Below are 22933 nucleotides of genomic sequence, written 5' to 3'. Positions count from 1 at the left end.
GAATGAAGACCACAAAATTCATAAAAGGAGCTTCTATTTTTCCTGATTTTTTTTTTTTTTTTTTGGTCAAAAAATGTGTTTCTTTCAAGCTGCTTCTTCTGTTATCAATTTAAGGATGGTGTTATCCACACAGGAGATCTTGAAACTATATATCTGAGTTCTAAAATATTGCAAATGAGAACAGCCAAATGGTAATAAAAACAAGGATTAAAGCATCATTTTCCTCCATAACTAAAAATACTCTGAACACTATTATGAGTATAGCAAGCCTTAGGATCCTTCTGTCAATGGGGAAAAAAAATTAAATCTTAACAGTACTTAAAGAGAAGCTTTTAAGCATTTGGTACAATTATTACAGTGGCTGCCTATTATGCTTACATCTCCAGCTGAGTTGCTCCAATACTTTAGATATATCAGTTATGTAAACACACAAAAAGGATCTGGGAAATATTTCTCTACTATTTAGATGGGGTTTGAGTCTTTTCTTCTTTCCTCTGAGATGACACAGTTAAATCCATTTTTTTTTATGCCCATGAACTAAGCATAACTGATACAGAGATTATTTTTCCCAAAGCAAATACATGTTTAATGTTTATATTCAAAACTTCCCTACAGACATGGTCAATTAGACTAATGAAAATATTTCATGCATGTAAGTACTACCAAAATCTTTATTCTTGCTTATCAAGAAGTCTTCATATTTAGACTGTGCAAAAGACTACAAATTAATTTTGAGACTCCATACTCCATTTAAAACTTTAAAATATTTAAAATGCATGTGTGACATTAGTAATACAATTACCAAATGAGTCACACCTGGCAAAGTTGAAAGACATGATAGAAAGGTTACAAGTTCATAAATACTGACAATTAATTTTTAAAAAAGAGATTCATATGTTATTAGAGAACAACAATGGAAATGGTAAGTAAGAAGCACAGTCATTGTGGAAGTATTATTTTTCTAAAAAATAAGCAAGAATCTAGTAGCAACAGCAGCAGTAATAGTGGTGCAAATAACCATATAAAAATCTGGATAGGAGCTCTACTTTAATTTCTGGAAAATTTTTTTAAAATAAGTAATGAAATCCATTTTCTTAGCATCCTTTATCTCTCAAATCATAGAATCATAGAATGGCCTGGGTTGAAAAGGACCACAATGACCATCAAGTTTCAACCTCCCTGCTATGTGCAGGGTTGCCACCCCCTAGGCCAGGCTGCCCAGAGCCACATCCAGCCTGGCCTTGAATGCCTCCAGGGATGGGGCATCCACAGCCTCCTTGGGCAACCTGCTCAAGTGCATCACCACCATGATAGTTTTCTGATCAACAGTCACTTTCTATGTTACCACAGCATACATGTGGCAGAGAATGGATAACCAATTGGATGGGAATAATTGCTTCCATATTTGAGCAATATCTGCTCTAATAACTAAGGACAGGAATATCAGTTTTACCCATCTTTTCAACAAAAATACACAAGGCTTGGATGAGAGCATATTTTAATACTATTTACTTTCATTTTTGCCTTTCAAGTAGGTGATTATTCCATATAGAGTCACAAGTACTGACTGATATAACATAGTAGAAAGAGAAGCTGAAGAGTTCCATTTTAAGAGACAGCTCACATTAAACATTGCATTGAGTTAAGTAAAAACTACAAATAAGTATAACAAAAGGCTGAGCATGTTGTATCTGCTGTAAATCTTGACAGTTTTTTTCTATGAATGGCTACCTGAAATGCCTTCAGTTGCGTAACCTATTATAGTTGTAAGGAAAACTTATAGGAGGAAGTCTTTGAATCCTAAATGAATTACTAAAACAATGCCAGCATGAAAAAAAGTAAACATAGGCTAGTGAGGTCTGTCCTAGGCCATTCACAGACTATTTAATATCTGAAAGTAATATTCTGGGCAGAAAAAGAGACATAATAGTAATTTTGCTGAGTGATAAATACAGTTCCTACAAAGTACATGTGACAACCTGCAGGTTTTTTTAGCCAAATGCCTGGAGTGTGGCATATGCTCCAATGCAACAACGAAAGCATTAATATTGCTAAGTAATTAAAGTAATAAGAAATATAATTTTGAAAAGTATTTGCTTTTTCTCAAATCTATGGTGTAATATGTAAAAATATATTCTGGTAAATAATAATTCATAGGTACTGAATAAAGCAAGCAGGATGGAAATTTGTAAAATATAGTTTCAATACTCTTCAAATATTCATCAACAAGACTTATCCTGCACAGATTTTTCCAAGTGTTGTTTTTATATGGGAATACTACTTATGCCAGACCTATTCAGGTGTCTGAAACTAAAGCACATATCTAAATGTTTTCAAGACTGAAGACCAAAATTAGGACAATATCACTTTTGAAGGAATACGTGTGCACAAAGTTAAAAAATGGAAAACAGCATTATTTACAATGGATAGGTAAGACGTTATTTTACCTACTCAGTAGTTAAAGATTTGTGGTTTATGTACACATGATATATATAGTTGAGATGCTGAACATAACCAGTGGTAATCACTCCTCATTTCTGTGCTCTGAAATCTTAACTTTGCACCATTCTGTGAATTCAAAATGCAAAAAATCTTCAAGAAAACCCAAAACTGCATTCTCAAGGCTCAAGCATACGTGTGTCTTGGGGCGCTAACGCTTGAAGACAAAGTACACCATGCAGTAGAAAGAACTGTGTCAGTAACAGCTACATTGTTGAATACACATTCTTGCTTTCAATTAGTATGAAGAAAGATGCTTACTGTTTGAATTGCAAAGGAGAACGGTACCAGCAAGCTAAGTGATAGAAAACAAACAACATACACTGAACTGTCTTAGTACAAGGAATGTATAAAAAAAAAAAAAAAAGGTCATAAATCATAGAACATAAATTTGGCAGGAAAAATCATGGCAATAACTAAGCTAAAGGCATAATTTTGAAAAAGCTACAAATTAAAGTGTTATAGACACACCATGGGATTTATTTGTAATAAAAATAGCCAAGAACAGCAAGGTTAACTTTGGGTTCCTTATTTCCTGCATAGGAGCTCTGTAAATTGAAATGGATTGAAAACTACCAAACTTTTTCCACTATATAACCTGAATGAAGTAATCAAGGGAAAAATCAACAGTATTATATCTGTTATCATTTATTGATGTACTTAATTTAACTGTTTATTTCCAACTTGTTATTAGTAACATAAATGAACATTATGATGTTTTTATGGCTATAGATACAGCTATAAAATGCATTTGTACGTATATAAACTGATTATGTCAGAGTTACACTGGCAAAAGGTGCAAGATAATGTGATAGCATAAATGGTAATTCTGTAGTCTATTTACCAATTATGTGAAGGCTATGTGAAGAAAGCAAGTCCCAGCAGAAGTCTATGAAGAAGTTTTCTTTCCCATTTTTTTCTGATGCTCAGACAAGTGAGTCATAGAATTATTAGCAGCTAGACTCTCCATTTCCTGAGGAAAAGGGAAAATTGGATTTGAAGTTTGCTCAGAAAGAAGTCACAGTTCCATCATGGCATGACAGAGCCCAATGCATGGTGCACAGTGCACGGTACACAGCTCAGCAAGGAACAGAAGGCCAGAGAAAGGAATCATAGAATTATAGGGGTTGGAAGGGACATCTGGAAATCATCTAGTCCAACTCTCTGCTAAACCTTGTTCCTTACGTCAGGACAATCTCTGACCAGATCCTCCTCCACCAAGGGGAGGCCTTCCTTTCCACAGACTCTCTCTCTTGCCTTCAGGGTCTGGGATTCCCAAGGGGAAGTCTTAGCAGTAAAGATTGAAGTAAGGAAGGCAATAACCTGACCTTCTTAGTGTTCTGAGTGAACCAGGCAAAATCCATACTGTGGATATATATTAATTTTGTATCAACACAATTTCAGATTAAAAAATAAAAATCGGAGGAGTCCAGATTTAAGATAACTTTCCTTTGGGGCAAGTGTTATAGCTGCCATGGCACTACACAGAAATATCTTCTTTCTTTCTTTCATATCTAGCCAAGGCCTTCAGAGAGCTGGCAACAGACACTCAGGGTAGGATCCACAAAATTAGAGTCAAAGAATGGCTGAGGCTGGCAGGGACCTCTGGGTCCATCCGGCCCAACCCCTGTTCAATAGGGACAACTAGGGCAGGTTGCTCAGGATCATATGATTCTATCACTCTATGATTCTATATGCAGGCAGCTTCTAAAGGTCTGTAAGGAGAAGACACCACAAACTCCCTGGACAACCTGTGCCAGTATTCCAACATTTCCATAGTAAAGTGCTTCCTCATATTTTGATGAAAATCTGACCTAATTTTAGATATTTCATATATTGATAATTAGATCTGAGCTGTCTGTACTATCTTCATAGTGAAGAAACAGGCAATTGTACAACAACATTCCTCTTATAATTAGGTCAAATTAACCACATTCTAGAGATGTTGTTAATCATAAAGGTGACTAAGATCATAAAATATAGGTCATTAACACACAGGACATTTCAGGCTAGGAGGGACCTCAGTAAATCTCCATTCCAGTGTCTTGCTCACTGAGGACAGAACTGGTTCATCAGGGCTTTGTCCAGTCAGGTCATGAATCATAGAATCATTTGAGTTGGAAGGGACCCTTAAAAGTCATCTAGTCCAACTCCTTTGATGAAGACCATCAAGAATGGAAAGAATGCAACCTCTCTTGGCAACCCGTTCTACCGCCCGAGAGTCCTCATAGGGAAAAATTCTTCCTTATGTACAGTCTCATCTGGTCTGTTCCAGTTTGTGCCACTGTCTCAGCAATCCCCATGCACTGCTGTAAAGGGCCTGGCTGTATCTCCTTGTTTATCTCCCCATAGGCACTGAGGTCTGCTGTTGGTGCCCTGGAAGTTGTCCGTTCTCAAGGCTGAAGAAACCTTTCTCCCTCAGCCTTTCTTCATTTGGAAAGTGCTTCATCCTATGACATCTTGGTGGCCTTCCACTGCTTTAATCCCAGATTAACAATGTGTTTCCTGTACTGGGGAGCCCAGAACTGTACACAGTGTTCAGACGTGATCTAACAAGCGCTAAGTAAAGCAAGGGATAGTCACTTCCCTTGACCAACTGAGTTCCTGTTAACACTGCTCTGGATTTGCTGGCTTCCCTGCTACAAGCATTCATATTGCTGTCTCGCAGAGCTTTCTCCCTGGAACTGCTGCTTCCCAGTCTCTATCACTGCCAGGGAGTCTTCCTTCTTAGGGTCAGGAACTTGCATTTGTTCTTGCTGAGTTTCATGAAGTTCCTGTAAGCACATTTTCTCAACCTGTCTAGGTATCTGGTGGGTGGAGCATTGCCTTCCAGCTCATCTGCTGTTCACCTCCAGTTTGGTAGCATATGCCAAATTTATGTGAGTGCATAATCCCTCCAGGTCACTGGTAAAGTTGTAAAGCGGGACAGGTCCAAGCACAGATCCCGACAGTTGCCAGCTTCCACAGAGGACTACACTCTCAAACTAGTCATCCAACCAGTTCTTCACTCCTCTGGCTGCTCAGCCATCCAGATCATGATTTCCTAACATGGATACAAGAATATTATGGGAGTAAGCATCAATCGACCATCATGGCACAGTGGTAGGAGGTGGGGTGTAGCCAGGACTAGCACCTGAATTAGGCAAGGGATTATTCCACACCATGTGACATCACATGGGAGGACATAAAGTTTATGGGTAGTTGTCTGGGAGTGGGGTGTGGGGAGAGAAAAGGAAAAGGGAAGGCTTAGGGGAAGGAGAAGATGTTGCTTGGGGTAGACTGGGCATTGGTTGGCAAGAGGTGAGATGTTGCATTGCTAGCTGGGTGTTCTTTAGTAGGCAGTAGTATTGTTAGCTGGGTGTTGGTCAGCAGGTGGCAAGCAATTGAACAGTGGAGATATATATATATATATATATATATATATATATATATACATACTTATAATTGCATTTTTGTTTCCTTCTCTGTCTTAGTAAATAGTTTTTATCTCAACCTACCCGTTCCATTTTGTTTCCATTTCAGTCACTCCTCCCACTTGGGGGCAAGTGAGCAAACAGCTGTGTGGTGCTGAGTTGCTGCTGGGTTATACTACAACAGCAGTAGCAAAATCTAGGATGAAGGATGCACTAAATACATGTCCACTTCATTTTTCTATTACATTATGACCAGGAAAGTCTTGAAGCTCTTATAAATCTTCAGAACATTTATAACATTTGAATAAACTGATCTATGCCTTCATGCAAATCTCTATTTTTACTTTCTTTTTTAAAAAACTTTTTCTCTGTTTGCACTTCACAGCCTTAATAACCTGAACTGTCACATACAATGTATTTGTTTGAAGCCCATAGCCATTTGGGATCTCTAGACATCTTAAAATTATAACAGCAACCAGCTATATATAATGTGCATGCATTTAATAAACTACTATCACTTATAGCACTTTTTCTACTTTATGTTATAGTTTTATAGTATCCTTAAAAATTTATAAAACATGATGTCTAATTTATAGCACATGTGCATACCAACCTCCACAGGCTAATTCGAGATGCAGGGTTAGTCTATTATAACTTTTATAGGTTATAAACCATTCCAAAATCAGCTTAGTTTTTAGCATCTGCAGACAGCACTAATACACAGAACACACAGACTCATAAATATTTTGCATCACGGATAATATGCCAGCAACACTTTTCAGTTTTTAGCACATAATGTTAAGATGAAAGTATGCATATTTTTTTTACCATTTGGAGGGCTCTGCTACACACAGTTATTAAACAAATCAGCTAGTTAATTTGCATTTAATTGAAAGTCCTCTGTGTATACTTAAAATAAAATGAGATCACAAAGCAATGAGGCTACTGATGTTAAAGCTGTCTTCAACTGACAGTATTCCTCTTGCATGTTATAGTGATAGCTTTAGTTTTGCCCACAATCAAATCACTGAAAAAATATCATTACACTTCCTCATAGAAATCTGTGCAAAAAGACTGAGTAGAAATAGAGTAGATGCTCCATTTTGCACAGTGATCATTGCATGCAGCAAGGGGCTAAATGGTATTGGGAAAAACAAGGGACTTGACAGTTGAGCAAAAGCTTTAATTCATCAAGCATTTCTGTTCAAAATAGGACATAGGCAACCATGTAAGACTTTTTCTTTATGTCTAGATTGACCTACTGGGGTCATGCTGAGGGGTCATGAACTCCCAATATAACAGACATGCAGTCCACTACAGCTTTCTGCTTTCTCTTTAGACTCAATATCTCTTTCTTTTCCCCAAAAACAAAGCTCTACAAGTATATAGGGATGCCAGTACATGTCTGTGTCTCATAGCTGGCTGTGCATCTGGCCTGAGGAAAATGAAAATATCACCAGGTCTGATAATATAAACATTACTGTTCCATTCACACACAGCTCAAGTAGCAAAAATGTTTCCTATGATTTGTGCAAAGCACAGGAGTCCTCCAATACTGACAACAGATCAGGGTCATGGCAGCTTCCAGCTGGGAATACCCACTTGTTGGTCATTACCAGGGAACCATAAGCCAAGTGATGGACAGAAGGCTAGTCCGGCACACACACTGTTAAACTGAGTTTAAGTCCTGTTTCTGCTAAAACACCTTGCACCATTCACAGCAAGCTCTGCTCCTCACTTGAAAATGAGGCTAATACTACTTGTATTTTTTGTTCGTCTTGTAAACTTTTCCATTGCAACTTTTCAGCATGCATTGGCATTTACACTGACAAAGTACTCAGTGTCAGCTGGAATTCACAGCACATATTTTAAAAGCAGAAACTACTGAGAAGAAAAACAGCACTGCAGCATTTAGGTATGTTGCTGGCAACAACACTGTTCCAGTACCTGACAAAGTGTTATCTAATAACAAGGAAACTGCAGAATACCATTATTTCAATGGCTGCAGGAATATTATTCTGATCTACTTATCTATTCTATCAGGGCTCTGACCTTGAACTCGCCTCATCACTCTGGACTTGCCTGGTGATCAGCAGATGGTGGCTGACCTTAGCTGCTATCAGGCATGATCCCTATCCACTGATCTTGCTTCCTGCTTGGCCTAAGACCCACCTCACCTCTGCAGACGTGCCCAGAGACCTGGACAGTTGGCTGGTCTTTGCCTTGTTCAGATGCCATGACTTGCTGCAGCAGCCCCACCATCACGTCCAACAGCTATCTTTGCCTTCATGGAGCAAAGAACAAAACCAAACACACAATTGAGGATCAGTAACTAAAAGAAGTATGACCTCTAACAGCTGGAAAATACCAAAATTACAGTGAAAAAAAGGCCAAGTGCAGAGAGTAAATCTGGCCAATATCTTTTTACAGTCTAGCTGTATGAAACTCCTCTATCTCCTCTTCCTAGTCATTATCGTTCAGAACAAACATAATCCAATATATACTGGATTATTTTGGCTGTATAGATATTGGGCTATATATAGCCCAGCATAAGCTTAAGCTGTACCTTTGAGAATATCAGTACAAAATATCTGCAGGTTTTTGCAGTGTGTTAAATCCTAAAATGCCACTACTTTATCTTCATTTATTAAAATGGTTAGTTGGGAGCAGGAACTCTCTACTCTCTAAATTGCAATTTAGTTAGCTTTAACTTTAGCTAAAGAAATTATCTCTTCCAAAGGTATTTTGTGCCCTTATCTAAGACTGCCTTACTAACTTTAAATACAAGCTGATTTTAATAAGGATGCACTTGAACTAAATTAACCCACTTCAATGTGGCTGGACTTCAAAGATGTCTGGTATTTCCCTTGCACTGAACAGTGGAGAACTTTTCAGTTGGCTAATCTAGGTGTTTCTCATGTTTCCTCAGGAGTGAACACCACACCTATCCAGGGGTTTTCCAACAGCCCCCCATCACTTGGAATAGTGATGAACACTGTTTTTTACATGAAAGAGATTAGAATAAATAGAAGGCAAACTCCGCAGTTTAAAGACCTCTGTCTCTGTGTCTCATATCTATGCCTTTACGAGAAATAAATGCATGGAAATTATATCTATAGGAATTCTATTGTGATACGTGGATGCTAACCACATCAGTATCAGTATTTTTATCCACACTATTATCCGTATCAACATTTTAACATTTTAAAACTTCTGTGTTTTTCTAAAATGCGCAACATTTTTTCCAATAATTCAAAATAGGATCTTTTTTTCATATGTTGGATGTTTCTTAGATTGCTACTATCAAAAAAAAAAAAAATCATTTGGAGAGGGTGAGCTGTTTATTCTTGATATTTTTCTTATGTCATAGACACTCTGGCCCAAGTATCTGACCAGTTTCTCTGAACTCTTTCTTCTGGCCAAACACAGGACAGTCCTGCACAGTCCTGAGCCCAAAGATGGTCAACAATCAACAGACTGATTTTTTTATTTTATTTTATTTTTTTAAGTTTTCAGTGTTTTTTCAGTGCAATTGTTTTATGATTACTGATAAATCTGAAAACATAAAGGATACAGCAGGCAAACAAGTTATTCTTTATAAAAATGTTCTCATGCCTTTAACCTCACGGCCTAAACGTAAAGTGCCACTAGTTATTAAGAACGAGTTTTTGGGAAGCTCACCTGAGTTGCAAATGTGTTTATTTTTGAGAAAAAGCTATAATCACAAACTACTAAATAATCATCCTCTGAAAATTTGCCCCTTTTCAGACATCTCAGAAAGAAAATTAAAATTTAGGAACTTAAGGCCAGGTTGATATTTAAAAATATACAATAAATATAGAAGAAATCCTGGTTTGGATGAAATATTTCATAAAATTATCCCCAATAAATTCTTCTAGTATTATATAAATTCTCAATTCAATAGCTGCTCAACAAATAAGAAATGTTTCATTTTTCTGAATTGGTATAAAATCAAGGATTTCATCTAGCAGAGTAGTTTCCCTTGATCATTTTCTATGCATCCTACTTTGTCCATTCAGAGTTCTGTAGTCAAGTTTGTTTACATCTCCCTCGTTAGATTAAACTAATCCACATGTATCTTAGTATATTTATAGGAAATATCACTCCCTCACAGATACCCTTTGCTGATGACAGTAATTCTATATTTAGTCCAGCAACATATTTACTGAGCGCTGGTACAAGTGTTCAGTTTCAGATTTGTAACCCAGTAAGGTTTTCCTGAGCAAACAACATTACGGACACCTTGCTATGGGTGATAACGAAGATGTCAAATACTTGTTTAAAAATTGCATTTATTCTTTCATTCCAATATCTAAATATCAAAAATTCAGCCAGTTTCACATCTCACACTGTGCACGTTTTGTGGAGTTAAAATCCCAGCAAGTGCATATCCATATCAAAACATTAAGCGAATAACAACATGCATTTATTTTTGCAAAACCTGGCAGAGATTTGGTTTGATTTGATTGCAGGCTAGCCATTGCCACGGCAATCACGCTACTAGAAGAGTCTGTCACTGGAGCTATCTCCCCTGAGTATTCTGGGAGAGCCCTCTAGTGAGAGAACAGTAGGGGTTTTGGAAAGGGTTGTTGGTTTTTTTTTCCTGTTACACCACATGACCGTAAAGCACGATAGGACATTGCTACAATAGGGGAAATGAAAGGAAAGGAAAAAGTATTTTGTCCAAATAATCACAAGCTAGATGCAACATGGGTTGATAGTGATAGGACAAGGGGAAATGGTTTTAAACTAAAATAGGGGAGATATAGATCAGATATTAGAAGGAAGTTTTTCACACAGAGGGTGGTGACGCACTGGAACAGGTTGCCCAAGGAGGTTTTGGATGCCCCATCCCTGGAGGCATTCAAGGCCAGGCTGGATGTGGCTCTGGGCAGCCTGGTTTAGTGGTTGGCGACCCTGCACATAGCAGGGGGGTCAAAACTAGATGATCACTGTGATCCTTTTCAACTCAGGCCATTCTATGATTCTATGAAAAAATCACTGCAGACCAGACCAGACCAGAGTGTCTAAGGAACTATGTAAAACTGTGGTTATCACCATCTGTGTGCGACTCTTTATTCCCTCTCCAGTTTGAAGGGGGAAAAGAAAAAGTTGTAGAGCTGTTATTATCAAATGTGCTGTATTTTTTTTTTCTTTTCAAATGGCAAAATTTTGCACCTTTATGCATAATGTAAGTAGGAAATACTATCAAAGTCATTGGCTTTTTTAGGAAGTTATTTAACAGTTCTAGCTAAACCTTTGAGAAAGTTCTGTGTTCTCACAGTTATCAGCTTTTGAGTAAATTCAGTTATGCTCAAGGAGATGAATCCATTCAACATCATCTACAGAATACAATATAAGTAATATTCTCCTCACCTTATTTTGATGCCAACTAAAATTACTCTATTTATGTATTCCCGAGTTAATTCCTTTCAGATCTGACATTCGTAACTACTCAATATGATATATAAAAATTAACTTCAAATAAAAAATAAACCTCATTAATGATCTGATCACCCACATGCAGCTCTGCAAAAAAACCACTGACTTCAGAAAGAGATTTGAAGCAACACGTTCAAAAGACAGAAAGAAAATCAAGGAAAAAATAAAGCAAGTTTAACTTAAATTTACTTCAAAATTTAATTGCACTTCTGTAAGGACAAAACTCACTGGTTAACTTCCATTCATTTAATGAAGCTGTAATTTCACCTGCAAAAGGACCAAAATTTTAAGAGTATGAGCAGTATTTAACTGTACTTAACCATGAGGACAAAAAGATCACAATGCCACACATACCTTGCAATGTCCACTCTTGGAATGACAATCTCCAGTCCCTCTCTCACACTGTCTTATCCTGCAGTATATGGCCAGTACACCGAAGACTGGAAGCATTAAGTAATGTTGGCTCTTAGAGAAATGTCTTGGCATGCTTCTTTGCAGTGAAAAATACTACTCTTCTTGAAAGTCTGCATTAAAGCAAATGGAGCTACCTACAGAAAAAGCATTATTATTCAGTACCATAAAAGAACAACAGGTCAGAAAGCGTACAATTCAGAGTTTGCAGAAAGTATTTTAATGGAGAAGGTCAACAGGTAATCTGAAGATATTTTTCTGTTTCTACATACTGTATCATAATGTTTAAATGGTTCACATCTGAACCTGTGTTTGGAAGGATTTTTTAAAAACATTTTCTTAAACAACTATTAGAAAATGACAGAATGCCACTACCTTTGCAGCTGGAAGGAACCTCCTGAGATGAAGAGCTCAGATGTTTTCTCAAGCAAGGACAGATGTTATTCACACTCAAAATAAAACAGCTTGCAAACAAACAACAACAACAAAAATATATATATATATTGTATGTAGTAGCAGTTGAAAACGATATATAACATACCTTAGTATATAAAAGCCATTTTAAGCAAAAATGAAGGCATAAAAGCAATTTAAATTCCTTTCTTCAGTTGCACAAAGCTGCCACACAGATTACACATTTTATTTTCATTCAGTGTATTCGTAAAAAACAAAAACAAAACCTTCCCCTTTATCAGTGGCTGCAGAACAAAATTAAAAACAAAAAAACTCTCTAAAATGTGCAATGATTGGGAATCCATTTATTCACTAGCTATTTACAAAACTATTAATAGATTTTATGTTTGATAATAATTGCTGAAAATAGCTACTCCTTAATTTAATCTTCACTGAATCTTGTAAAACAAAGACTTTGAAAGTTTTCTAAAAAAAATCTCCTCTAAAAACAGATCCGGCTTTCCCTAGAGAAATAATCCAGGTTGCCCCTGCAGCATCACCAACGCTGGAAGCAATGTTTGTGCTCCCTCTACTGGCTCTGTGGCGGCATCAATCTAAAACTAATCCCAACTTCACCATTAGCAACAGAGAAAATACAAGCTTAAAACACCATGCTGTAATGGATTCCTTAAAGGGGAAGAGAAAAAATTGAAAGTTGTTTCTTTCAAACAGAAAATCGAAACATTACAAAATAGATTTTATTTCCAAGCTTTCTGGTTTCTTTCCCAAGATCTAAAGCTGAAAAATAAAATAATGCCTTGCACAAAGGATGACAGATTTTCTCAGTATTAGCAATCAGAGAATCATAGAATGACTTGGGTTGGAAGGGACCCCAAGGACCATCAAGTTCCAATCCACTGCCACAGGCAGATCCACCAACCTCCAGATCTGGTACTAGACCAGGCTGCCCAGGGCCCCATCCAACCTGGTCTTGAACACCTCCAGTGACAGGGCATCCACAGCCTCTCTGGGCAGCCTGTTCCAGCACTCTTTCTCTGGGCAGAACTCCTCCATGATATCCAGTCTAAACCTTCCCTCCTTAAGCTTAAACCCATTGCCCCTTGTCCTGTTACCGTCTAACTGTGTAAAAAGTTGATTCCTCTCCTTTTTATAACCCCGTTAAATACTGGGAGATTGCAATGAGGTCTCCTCTCAGCCTTCTCTTCTCCAATGAAGTAATTTTTAATAATCCATCATGTTATCAAAAATGTGATCTCTGTGGTGAGCAATCTGAAAACTGTAGTATAATAGAGTTTATTGAATAAATTCTTGACAAATAAGATTTAAATAACCTTTTTAATACTGAAAGTAGATTAATTCTTAATTGATTACTCATTAAATCCAATAACACCCCCAAAGCAAAGAATTAAAAAATAAAAGAAAAAAAGATTAAGACGGTCTAGGGGGTGATTTACTCATGTATTTCTGTAGGAAGAACTCACACAAGTAAGATTTCACTACTTCGCTACACTGGATTCTGCATGCAGAATTCTGCTATGAAGAAAAAATAAGTACTCTGAATTATCTTCAACTCCAATAGGGGTGTAGCCTTCAAAATTATTTTGCAGTGTTTTGAATCTGCTGAATAACACAGCTCTTCCATTTGTGGTGCGAAGCCACCTTTATAGGATCAGTCATGTGGTCTGTCTGAGCAGCTGGCAGTAGGATTTAAGTGAAACCAGCATTTATTTATAAATAAAAATAAATTACTGGTTTCAAGGTAAATGGAAAATGTACATTTTGCCACTTATGATTATTATTTCATTTACTACAAGTCAACCATGACCTCACAGAGTTAAGAGGCAGAAGGCATACCATGCCTCAGGAATGTCTTAACTCCAATGTGATGTATCCTGCACAAACACTTATTTGAGAGAATAATTCTCCTTCACTTCTGTTGAATTTAACAGGAAGGTGGAATGAGCACAACAAGTAGTAGGAAGGGCAAAATCAACATCTTTCTTGCTTCCCTCATGGTTTATGCACCATTAACATCTGACACTCGAAGGATACTATCCATTCTATTTGTTTATTAAATTTGTGTACAGAAATACACTAGATAATACCACCTCAAAATCTGGCACAGACAGAAGTCGACAGTCCACGTGTAGTGAAATGTGGCACAAAAATGTACATTTATGGCCAGAAATAAGTCAGAACATCAGCTGGTATGTAAGCACATAAAATAGGAATTTGGAAATGACATTTGGGATGGACGTAAGTAAGCCAGTGTCTCTTCTCCAGAGTTACTCCACACAGAGCACATGTGGAGACAACAACAGTACAGTCCAGTCCTCAGCATCACAGCTGCATCCTGCCTCAACCAGGCTCATCTAGCGTGTGTTCTTGAAAGCGAATTCAGGAATATGGGCAGCCACTTACCCCTACTTGAAGGCAGAAATCCAGGTGTGGCTCTGTCCTGTAATTGTTTGCTCATGCAGAGACCATAGAGACACAGCTGGTACTTGCTGACTACATCAAGATGCCTTCTGGAAGATTAAGCTCTGCTTGTTGGTGTCATAGGGGCAGTTACGAACTATGTCTTTCCTTTCCTGCTCAACCTCATTTTGGGAAGCAGACAATGTCTTAATTACAGCCTGGGCCCTTCTTCAGTCATTGTTTCCATAGCAGAGGTAGGGGCTAAGCTTCACTTTGATGCCATTAGCATAATGGAGCAATCCACAGCAAGCTGTCCCCATATTAGTACAATGAGGCTACTAATGAGGCTCCACAACATGAGCATCTTGTAATATAAAACTGACCCATTTCATGTTTTAAAACACAATGCCATTTAGAAACACGCTATATAGACTTAGTTTGTAGTATGACTTGGTAAGTGTGAGGTTTGTTAAATATCCACCATTAGTAATTTCTCTCTATATATTTAAACAGTGATAAAGATAAATGTTCTTTTTCAGTTTCTAGATTTGACTTTTGACTGCAATACTTGTTCTGACGTTGGCTTTCCAGAAAACCTGTTTAACAAGTGTTAATGTCAGTTTGAAAAAGCAGTGCTCAGCTCTGTGTCTTGTAATCTCAGGATAAATGCTACATGAGCTACAAATACTTAAAAGACCTGCTTGCTCAGTAGTTTGGAAAATTAAAAATAAAAATAATAACTCACAGAGAGATTTTCATTCTGTCCCTAATGACCCTAGCTTACACATTTGAATACAGAAGGATGGGATCATAGACATGTTTAGAAATATCCACTAATACATTCTTCTGGGAATCCTATATATTGGCATCACACAAGAAAGCCAGCTGCTGATTCCAAAACTACAGTTGCATGAAAATGATTCACTACTTGTAAATTAGGCAAAGGAACAGAACATAGTAAGTGCATACATCTACAGATCTACAAACGTGAATCTACACATCTTGAAATAGCAAATAACAGCAAAAGTCCAAACTCATAGGAAGCACAAACTAAAAATCTGATCAACAAAATATTTCTCTTCCATAAAGCCAACGTGATGCCATTCAATTTCATTGATCCTGCTATTTCAGCCAATGATTTGGGGCTAAGCTGTGGCACACTGCAAGGAAATAAAACCCTCTACCTCCACATCATCCACTCAGATACTTGTAAGGCCTGTAGTGCTGAAGTGCTTTTATTTGTTTGGATTTCTGAAAGATACTAAGGGCTTAATGTCTGAAACTGTTGGGATCACCATGCCAAACCAGAATCACGCGTAACATTACATATTATTCTACAGAAAAGAATGACTACACACAACAGCAAATGCTACCTCACTTCCCTATTAAAAAGAAAATAAAGTGAAGCATGACCTGTGTGTATTGAAGAATTTAATAATGCTGTAGATCAGTCTGGCAGCTTAAAAAAATAAACCGACATAGAAGAAATCAAACAAAAACACAAATTGATATTCTATTTATGATAAAGACACTGTCTGGCAAAAGTGAGACAGGCCTGGCAAAAAGATGTTCTCAACTATTAACTATTCTTTGTTTTAAAAAAATTTTGAAGAAAAAATATAAGTTAAAATGAGATTAATGAACGTTCAAGAAAATGTCAGCTTTCAAAAAAAGGTCTTTAATTCTTAAAAATCCAGCCTTTACATATTGACAAAGATAGTGTATAATCAAAGTCCCCACAGCTTTGGAGATCAGTTGGTTAAGAACTGGGGACAAAAAAGAAAAAAAAAAAAAAATCTCTGTCTTGGCAATATTCATCTCTAACATAAGTGGCTGAAATGGTGAAAATGTTCATGATATAATTTTTAGATGTAAAAAATGAAAGAGATGAAACTAATGCAAACTAGGCACATAATAAACTTATGAACTTGGGAGTTATAATACATTAAAACATTTGTACTACTCTAAAGAACTTAATAATGTGTTTATAAACTGAAAGTGCTAGTAGGAATCAGTAATTCTGACGCATGATTAAACAGGAGCATTAGATTTGTATTTCTTTATCACCATGACAATTTACTTATACTTTAAGATCATCAATGTTAAAATGTACTTTCTATATTAATACAAAGCATGTATTTATCTGTTTTCATATTTTGCAATAGCTGTGATTTAGTTCCAAAGAAGTGTTTGGTCTCTGCAGATCATATTCAGGATACAGTGTACCACTATCATTTAGCAAAAGGAACTGATTTTCTAAATTTCAACAATTGTTGAAACCTAAGAAGAGTATTTTAAATTATTCATTTGCTACTTTTCAATCTTTTCAAAAATTCATTCTTTCCCTTGCTATCTTCTTTCTGACTTTTATTACATAGATAGGAATGACATTTATGATTTTCTTTTTTTTTTTTTTTTTTTTTTCCTCTTGGGCAGTTTATGAACTTTACACTGAATAGGTACAGGAGAAATAGTAGTTTATTTGTCTCACAGAAACATGAGAAGTTAATAATTACTTTAACCCTCTGCACAGATTCTCTATTATGTTGCATTAAATGAAATATGATTTTCAATATGTTTTTAAATTAAAGCACTGATTTCATGTGCAACTGCAGTTTAAGCAAAGACTACCTCCTCTAAGTTCTAAGATTCTTCTGATGTTGTGTCTTAAGTAGAAGCCATCTTACATAAAGAACCCACCTTACATGTCAGAGGAAATTTTATTCTCAGATATAATGAATACTTTCTCGCTTCGGTTTCTTCTAATTCCTGACATGAAATTAAATGAAAATTGATTTAAAAGTGCTACAGAACATTGTGGCCACTTCTGAAGATGTTGGTTCTGTTGGTTTGTAAGTCCTAAAGTTTAGTCCGCAAATGCTAAAAGAGGAAATGTCGGCAGCTATAAATATATTTCTTACAGTTAATATTGCCACAGAGGGGTGATAGTGCATGCTTCTATCAGCATTTTAATGTTCATAAGTTACATGCAGATAAAGTGCAGATAAAACGTACTTGTGAAATACGTTTGTGGATCACAAATTTCATTTATAACTGTGTGCTTCTGAATAGCTTGATAGCAGTATAGAAAATGAGGTGTCAGACACAGCAAATTTGCAACCACGATTATATCCAAACATTTTATGAAGGGAAGAATTGGAGGCAATGTTTTCTTGCTGGCTTGTATATTTAAGGATCAAAGGTAGTTACCAAGATAATAGTGAAGGAGACTGACACAGTGTTTTCCTGAATTGTTTCTACTAGACACTGCCTTTTGCAAAAGGTTAAGGGCCAGATTCTTATCACAGTGCCTGATTTCTATGTGCCTGTCCTTTCAAAGATAGATCACATCCAAGCTTCATAACCCTTTTATATGTTCGAGGGGAATTAACTTGCATCTTGGTGATTGCAAGCCAAAGCCTTTTTTATGTGTACAAAACAGCCTCCAAAGAATTTCACATGTTGGTGACTTTTTGTCTACTGACTGGATCTGCCGCTCACTCTCCACTATGCAGAGAAACTGGAAAGACCTCACAGATGTGCCTGAAAAACTGATAGTTTTGCGTGTTGGCTTATTTAGCTATGTTGGATGCTTGACACTTTCTCTGCAGAGGTCAAGTTCTACTCAGCAGCATGAAAAAAAATAAGGATTGTAATATACCACAGTCCTTGTTCTGTAACAGATTAAGAGAGGTAAATATTTTTTCAGGGGGAATTAGGTAGTAACGGTCTGTGGTGAGCTGCTATCAGCAGAGGGAAGATAGGGATGAATCTTGAAGAAGTTCCCCAGACAGGACAAGAGCCTGATATTACTGCATCCAAATATATCTTATTATCTTCACCACTGGACTCCAAGGCTACTGCTGCTATCCCAATTCCATGTAACATAGGCAGGACATCAGGATGCTGATATATTGACAGATCAATATGTCAGTTTGATTATCCAAACCCTATAGCCATGAGAAACAGGACGGCAGCTCAACAGTCTTGTATCTGCTCTGCTCTCAGTCAGACAGTCCACTACTTCCTTGGAATATCTGCCTCTGCTTAATGACCACACAGAACAGCTCACAACCTGGGGTTAGATGCTGGTCTGTCATAAGCCCACTGAATCTAGGCAGATAAGATCGCATCAGCCATGTTGTTCAGTACTCAGCAAATGAGAGGTACTGAAAAAAAGCAGCAGTACTTACTGCTATTTCAGGTATCTCACAGGACAACTCAGTATCACCGTGGGCATTCTCTATGGGACTCAACCACCACAGGGAGATGGAGCAGAGCCTGAGCTCTCCTGGCTCGGTCTGAGCTGTGGCAGCACGCACTGTTCCAAGGCCAGCAGAAGCGATATGGGTGCTTCCTTGGATCTGACCCCTAAGATCAGCATCATCCCATGCTGTGAGGGTGCCTGTACACTTTACATGGTGCCTGTGCTTCTGTTTTTACCCAGATGTATGCTCTGCTAGGTCTAAAAATACCTCTCTCCCTGCTGCAGGGTTGCATTTAGTAACAGTGTTTATGAATATGGGCTTTGATGAATCGATCTGGAAAATATATCTTTTTTTTTTTTTTTTATAGTGTTTTTAAGCAACTTTCCAGTCGTTGACATTTATGATATTCACAACATAGGGGAGGGGGAAGCACCCTCCCACGTTTCTTTTTCTCCGACACACGTTTCGTTATAACAGCACCCCCTTCGCTTCCCAGGAGGCTCTCTTTCCTGCCAAGAACCGCCTCCACCCGCTCCGGGCAGAGCCAACTACAACGGCCAGCCCCGCCGCCGCCATCACACCCCCAACCGCCGCGATGCAACCCCACCTGGCTCCGCCTCCCGGCAGGCTCCGCGCACCGCCTGTTCTCGCGAGACTCCTTATGCTCGCGACAGCGGCACGCCGCCATCTTACCTGCTCGTTCGCTCGCCCGTTCGTTCTGCCTCGCTCTGCGGCTGAGGGGCGAGGGGGGGCGGCGCGTTTCGGGGCTGCGTTCGGTGCCCGCCGGCCGCTGCCGAGGAGCAGGAAGAGGGGAGCCGCGGGGCGGCCGGGCCGCGTTTCCCGGCGAAGGAGAAGCGAGAGCGGGGCCCGCGGGGAGCAGCCGCCGCTCGGTTGGTTCCGCCCCCTTCGTGGCGCTGGGCCTCCTGCCCCTGTCGAGCGGCCTCTGCCGAACCGGGAGGCGGCCTCGGGGGGCAGGGGGAGGCGCGGCGGGAGCCGGGGTCCCGGCCGGCGGGGCGGCACAGAGCCCGCCGCCGTCGTTGGTGGTACTGCTGTTGCTGCCGGGGAGGCGCGGGGCTCGGGCCGCTCTGGATGGTGGTTAAAATGATCATAGAAAACTTCGAGGCGCTGAAATCCTGGCTCAGCAAAACGTTGGAGCCCATGTGAGTAGCCGCGGCGTTGCCTCTCTCCCTCCTGAATAATCCTCCCTTGGAAAAGGCGGGCCTGCAGCTCGGGCAGGGGAGCGCTGCAACACAGAGCTCCGGCACGGCGTTCCGGCAGGTGCCGTCGGCTCGCCCTTCTTCCCCGCCTCCATCGGGCACCGCGGGGCTGTGCCGTGCCCCCGCTTCTCGGCACGGTCCTCGGCGGGGAGGTAGCACCGTCCTTCTCGTGAGGATGCAGCTTCTCCCCCTAGCGACAGCGTTCGTCGCTAGCGCCAGTGCTCCCTCCCTTTGTAGTGAGCGGAGGTAATGTCTGCATGTGCGGCCCGCTCAGCTCGCCTCATGGAGGCCGGGGAAATGGGCTTCGGCTGCCACCCTGGCGTTCTCAGAGGGCTCCCATGTAGCTCGGGGGTTTCTACCCGGGGGTGATGTGTTTTCTACATTGTTCGCGGTTGTTTTAAACATTTGGCACATTTGTGTCGTAGCCCCCTGCAGCTAAAAATTGCATCAGTTACATAGAGATCTGGGGAGTAGGAGCCCAGAGAGTAATTTGCCTGTACCTGCTTGGCCTCTGAGCATAGCATTCATGCTAGTAATAAGGACTCTTCAGCCCACGCAGTACAGATTTTCCCTCACTGGATAATATTCTGGTAACACTAATGTGGGAACTCGGTTTTAAATGTTTCATGTTCTGGAAGAGTGATGCCTATGGACATTTTGGATCAGGGCAAGCTCTTGTCTTGGCATTATGAAACACCACTCTACCATGCCTGCATTAAGTTGTTTGAGCGTAATTTGAGTCGATATAACCAGAGCTTATAATGAGCTCTAGTGTTAACTTTTCTTTTGAGTTACTTGTCCATGGCTGACACTTGTGAATTGAGGTGGAAAGGAGGATCAGCTCTCTGGCTTCCGTAGGCATTAGTTTAGTATACGTAGGTACGCACATAGTTTGTATGGCCTATGTTGAAATAGCCTTAATAAGGCTCAGGACCTGGGGAGGGGTTGTTCGTTTTTCCGTAAGACAACACGGAAGTAAGTGACTTAATTCCTGTGGACTTTGAATTAGGCCTGCACCAAATTTCCCTGAGTGCATACTTATATAAAAGATACTTATACAAAAGATTTAATCGTTAATACTGTGACGTGGTTTTATTTTAAGTTCTATTTGGAAAAAGAAAAGTGTCTTTCTTATGAAGGAGGGGAGCTAATCTTCCTCTTGTGTAAATATAAGGTGTTACTGAAATAACAAAGCATACTCTGTTTTGTGGTAATAGATCTGGCTGACCTATTACTGGCAATAGTCTTCTGATGCAGAATGTTCCTTGTTAGTATTTGAACGATTTCTTGCATGAAACTTCTGTTAATGGTCAGTTTGATATGTCTTTAGAGCATGCTGTTCAGAAGGTTTGTAACAGGTAATACTTCAGAAAGTCTTGTATTTTCCTATATAAATGGTGGTAGTTTAAAATGATAGGTCATGCATGATTCTTCTCAGTTAGGCAGCTACTGGGGATTGATATGTTAGCTTCAAACAATTTGGGAGTATTGTCAAATTCTGTGAAATCTTAGGCTGGAATTCTGCTGATGATGGTTGCAGTAGAGCTTCAATTGGCTTCAAAATGTCTTTTGTTATTGAGTATGTACACTAGGGTATTTTGATTTTACAGGTCTGTATCAGATTGTTCTGCTTTTGAGTATTTATTTGGCTTCTCTGTGTTTGATATTGCACATCAGAATCTGAAGCTTGACTTTACTAGTTTATTTTAGATTTCTTACGAGTGATTTGAAACCATCAAAAATTTGCCAGGTAGGATTTAGCTAGGGGTCAGTGTGGTTCCGGAGCTCTCCCTAGGCTTCATTCATCAGTGATGAACAGTGGTAACTTCTTATCATGGCATTCAGTGTTCCTCTGTTTGTCTGCTGTCTGCTAGTGATACTCAACAGCTCAATGCTGAAGTTGAAATTTTCAGGGTTTGAGATCACTATGATATTCTGTCTTTAATCGCTTAAGGCATCAGGATGTTTCTGTTAAGCTAAATGCAACATGTGAACAGTTCAAATATGGTTCTCATGCTTGAAAAGTGTGTTGTGGGGTAGGTAATTACTGACTTGGAAGATGTTGAGTTTTTTTGAATTGTTAGTTCAGGAGGAAAGAAGGAACTGTTAAAACTCAGCTGTCCCCGAGTTTTATGCTGTGTTCTATACAGCTGTGTCTTATTGCGCATTGGATTTGGTGTAGAGATGTTGTCATTTCCCACCAGTCAGGTACCTTGGAGATACTTCTAATCTCAGGTACCTGCAATGTATGCCTGTAGCTGTAGCTTCTGACTTTAGGGAGATTTTAGTATACTGTTAGTTCTTTAGAACTGCAGGTGTTATGCTAGCACAAAAAGACCATAAGCACCAGTAACCTGGAGGTGCTTTACTTTAGGCTGAAAATAACTTCTTACATGTCTTTTCCTTTTAATTAAACAAAAGTGTGTCAAGTGTGTGTATCTCGTGGCTCTTTCTGAAACCTTTAGCTGCAAAAAAGGCAGGTGAATTTCCCAACTAGATTAAGAAACCTATCATCATATCCTTGTGGTGTTTTTGTATTGATAGTTGTGAAGTGTGAAATATTTTAGAAGATAAGAAATTTTCTACGTGCCTCTATGTGTTTGTATTTGCTGGCTAGATATCTAGAACGGGGTAGTTAGCTGCTGTTTTTCAAGCTGTCTGCTTCAGAGTATCCAGGACTTTTTAATCTTCGTGTATAATTTGTTGCAAAGACTATAGCATGTATAATCCTGAAGCATTTATTTCAGAACTAGAAAGCAGTAATACCCATAAAGGTTGTTTCCTTTAACTAGAAAATTTTATCTTTAAAATATTATAAAGCGTAAGCCAGAATGTGTATAAGTATAATGAAACAAGTGTTGTGTATATGTTTGCGTAGACTGGATGTGGT

At 38.9% G+C, this 22933-nt stretch overlaps 1 protein-coding gene and 1 long non-coding RNA gene across 4 annotated transcripts in view; one reads left to right on the top strand and one right to left on the bottom strand.

Annotated features, from left to right (window-relative positions):
* Positions 1-3454: 3454 nt before the first annotated feature.
* Positions 3455-11877, bottom strand: LOC122178184. The gene is made up of 3 exons (XR_006178250.1): positions 11730-11877; positions 11604-11642; positions 3455-3472 (listed from the first exon to the last, which is right to left on the bottom strand). It is a non-coding gene; the product is annotated as an uncharacterized LOC122178184 (long non-coding RNA).
* A 7953-nt stretch (positions 11878-19830) lies between these two features.
* RBM26 (RNA binding motif protein 26) overlaps positions 19831-22933 on the top strand; it is a 49514-nt gene continuing 46411 nt past the window's right edge. For 2 of the 3 annotated variants that reach the window (XM_042867084.1, XM_042867083.1), the window contains exon 1: positions 19831-19986. In XM_042867084.1, the coding sequence (XP_042723018.1) occupies positions 19916-19986 (71 nt within the window). In that variant the 5' untranslated portion in view covers positions 19831-19915. The remainder of the gene's footprint in view (positions 19987-22933) is intronic. The other variant, XM_042867085.1, reaches the window with a different exon arrangement.

Source organism: Lagopus leucura, unplaced genomic scaffold, assembly GCF_019238085.1.
Source record: "Lagopus leucura isolate 7727_CA_CO unplaced genomic scaffold, USGS_WTPT01 Super-Scaffold_100001, whole genome shotgun sequence".
NCBI classification, from domain to species: domain Eukaryota; kingdom Metazoa; phylum Chordata; class Aves; order Galliformes; family Phasianidae; genus Lagopus; species Lagopus leucura.
This window is presented reverse-complemented; position numbering and strand designations above follow the sequence as displayed.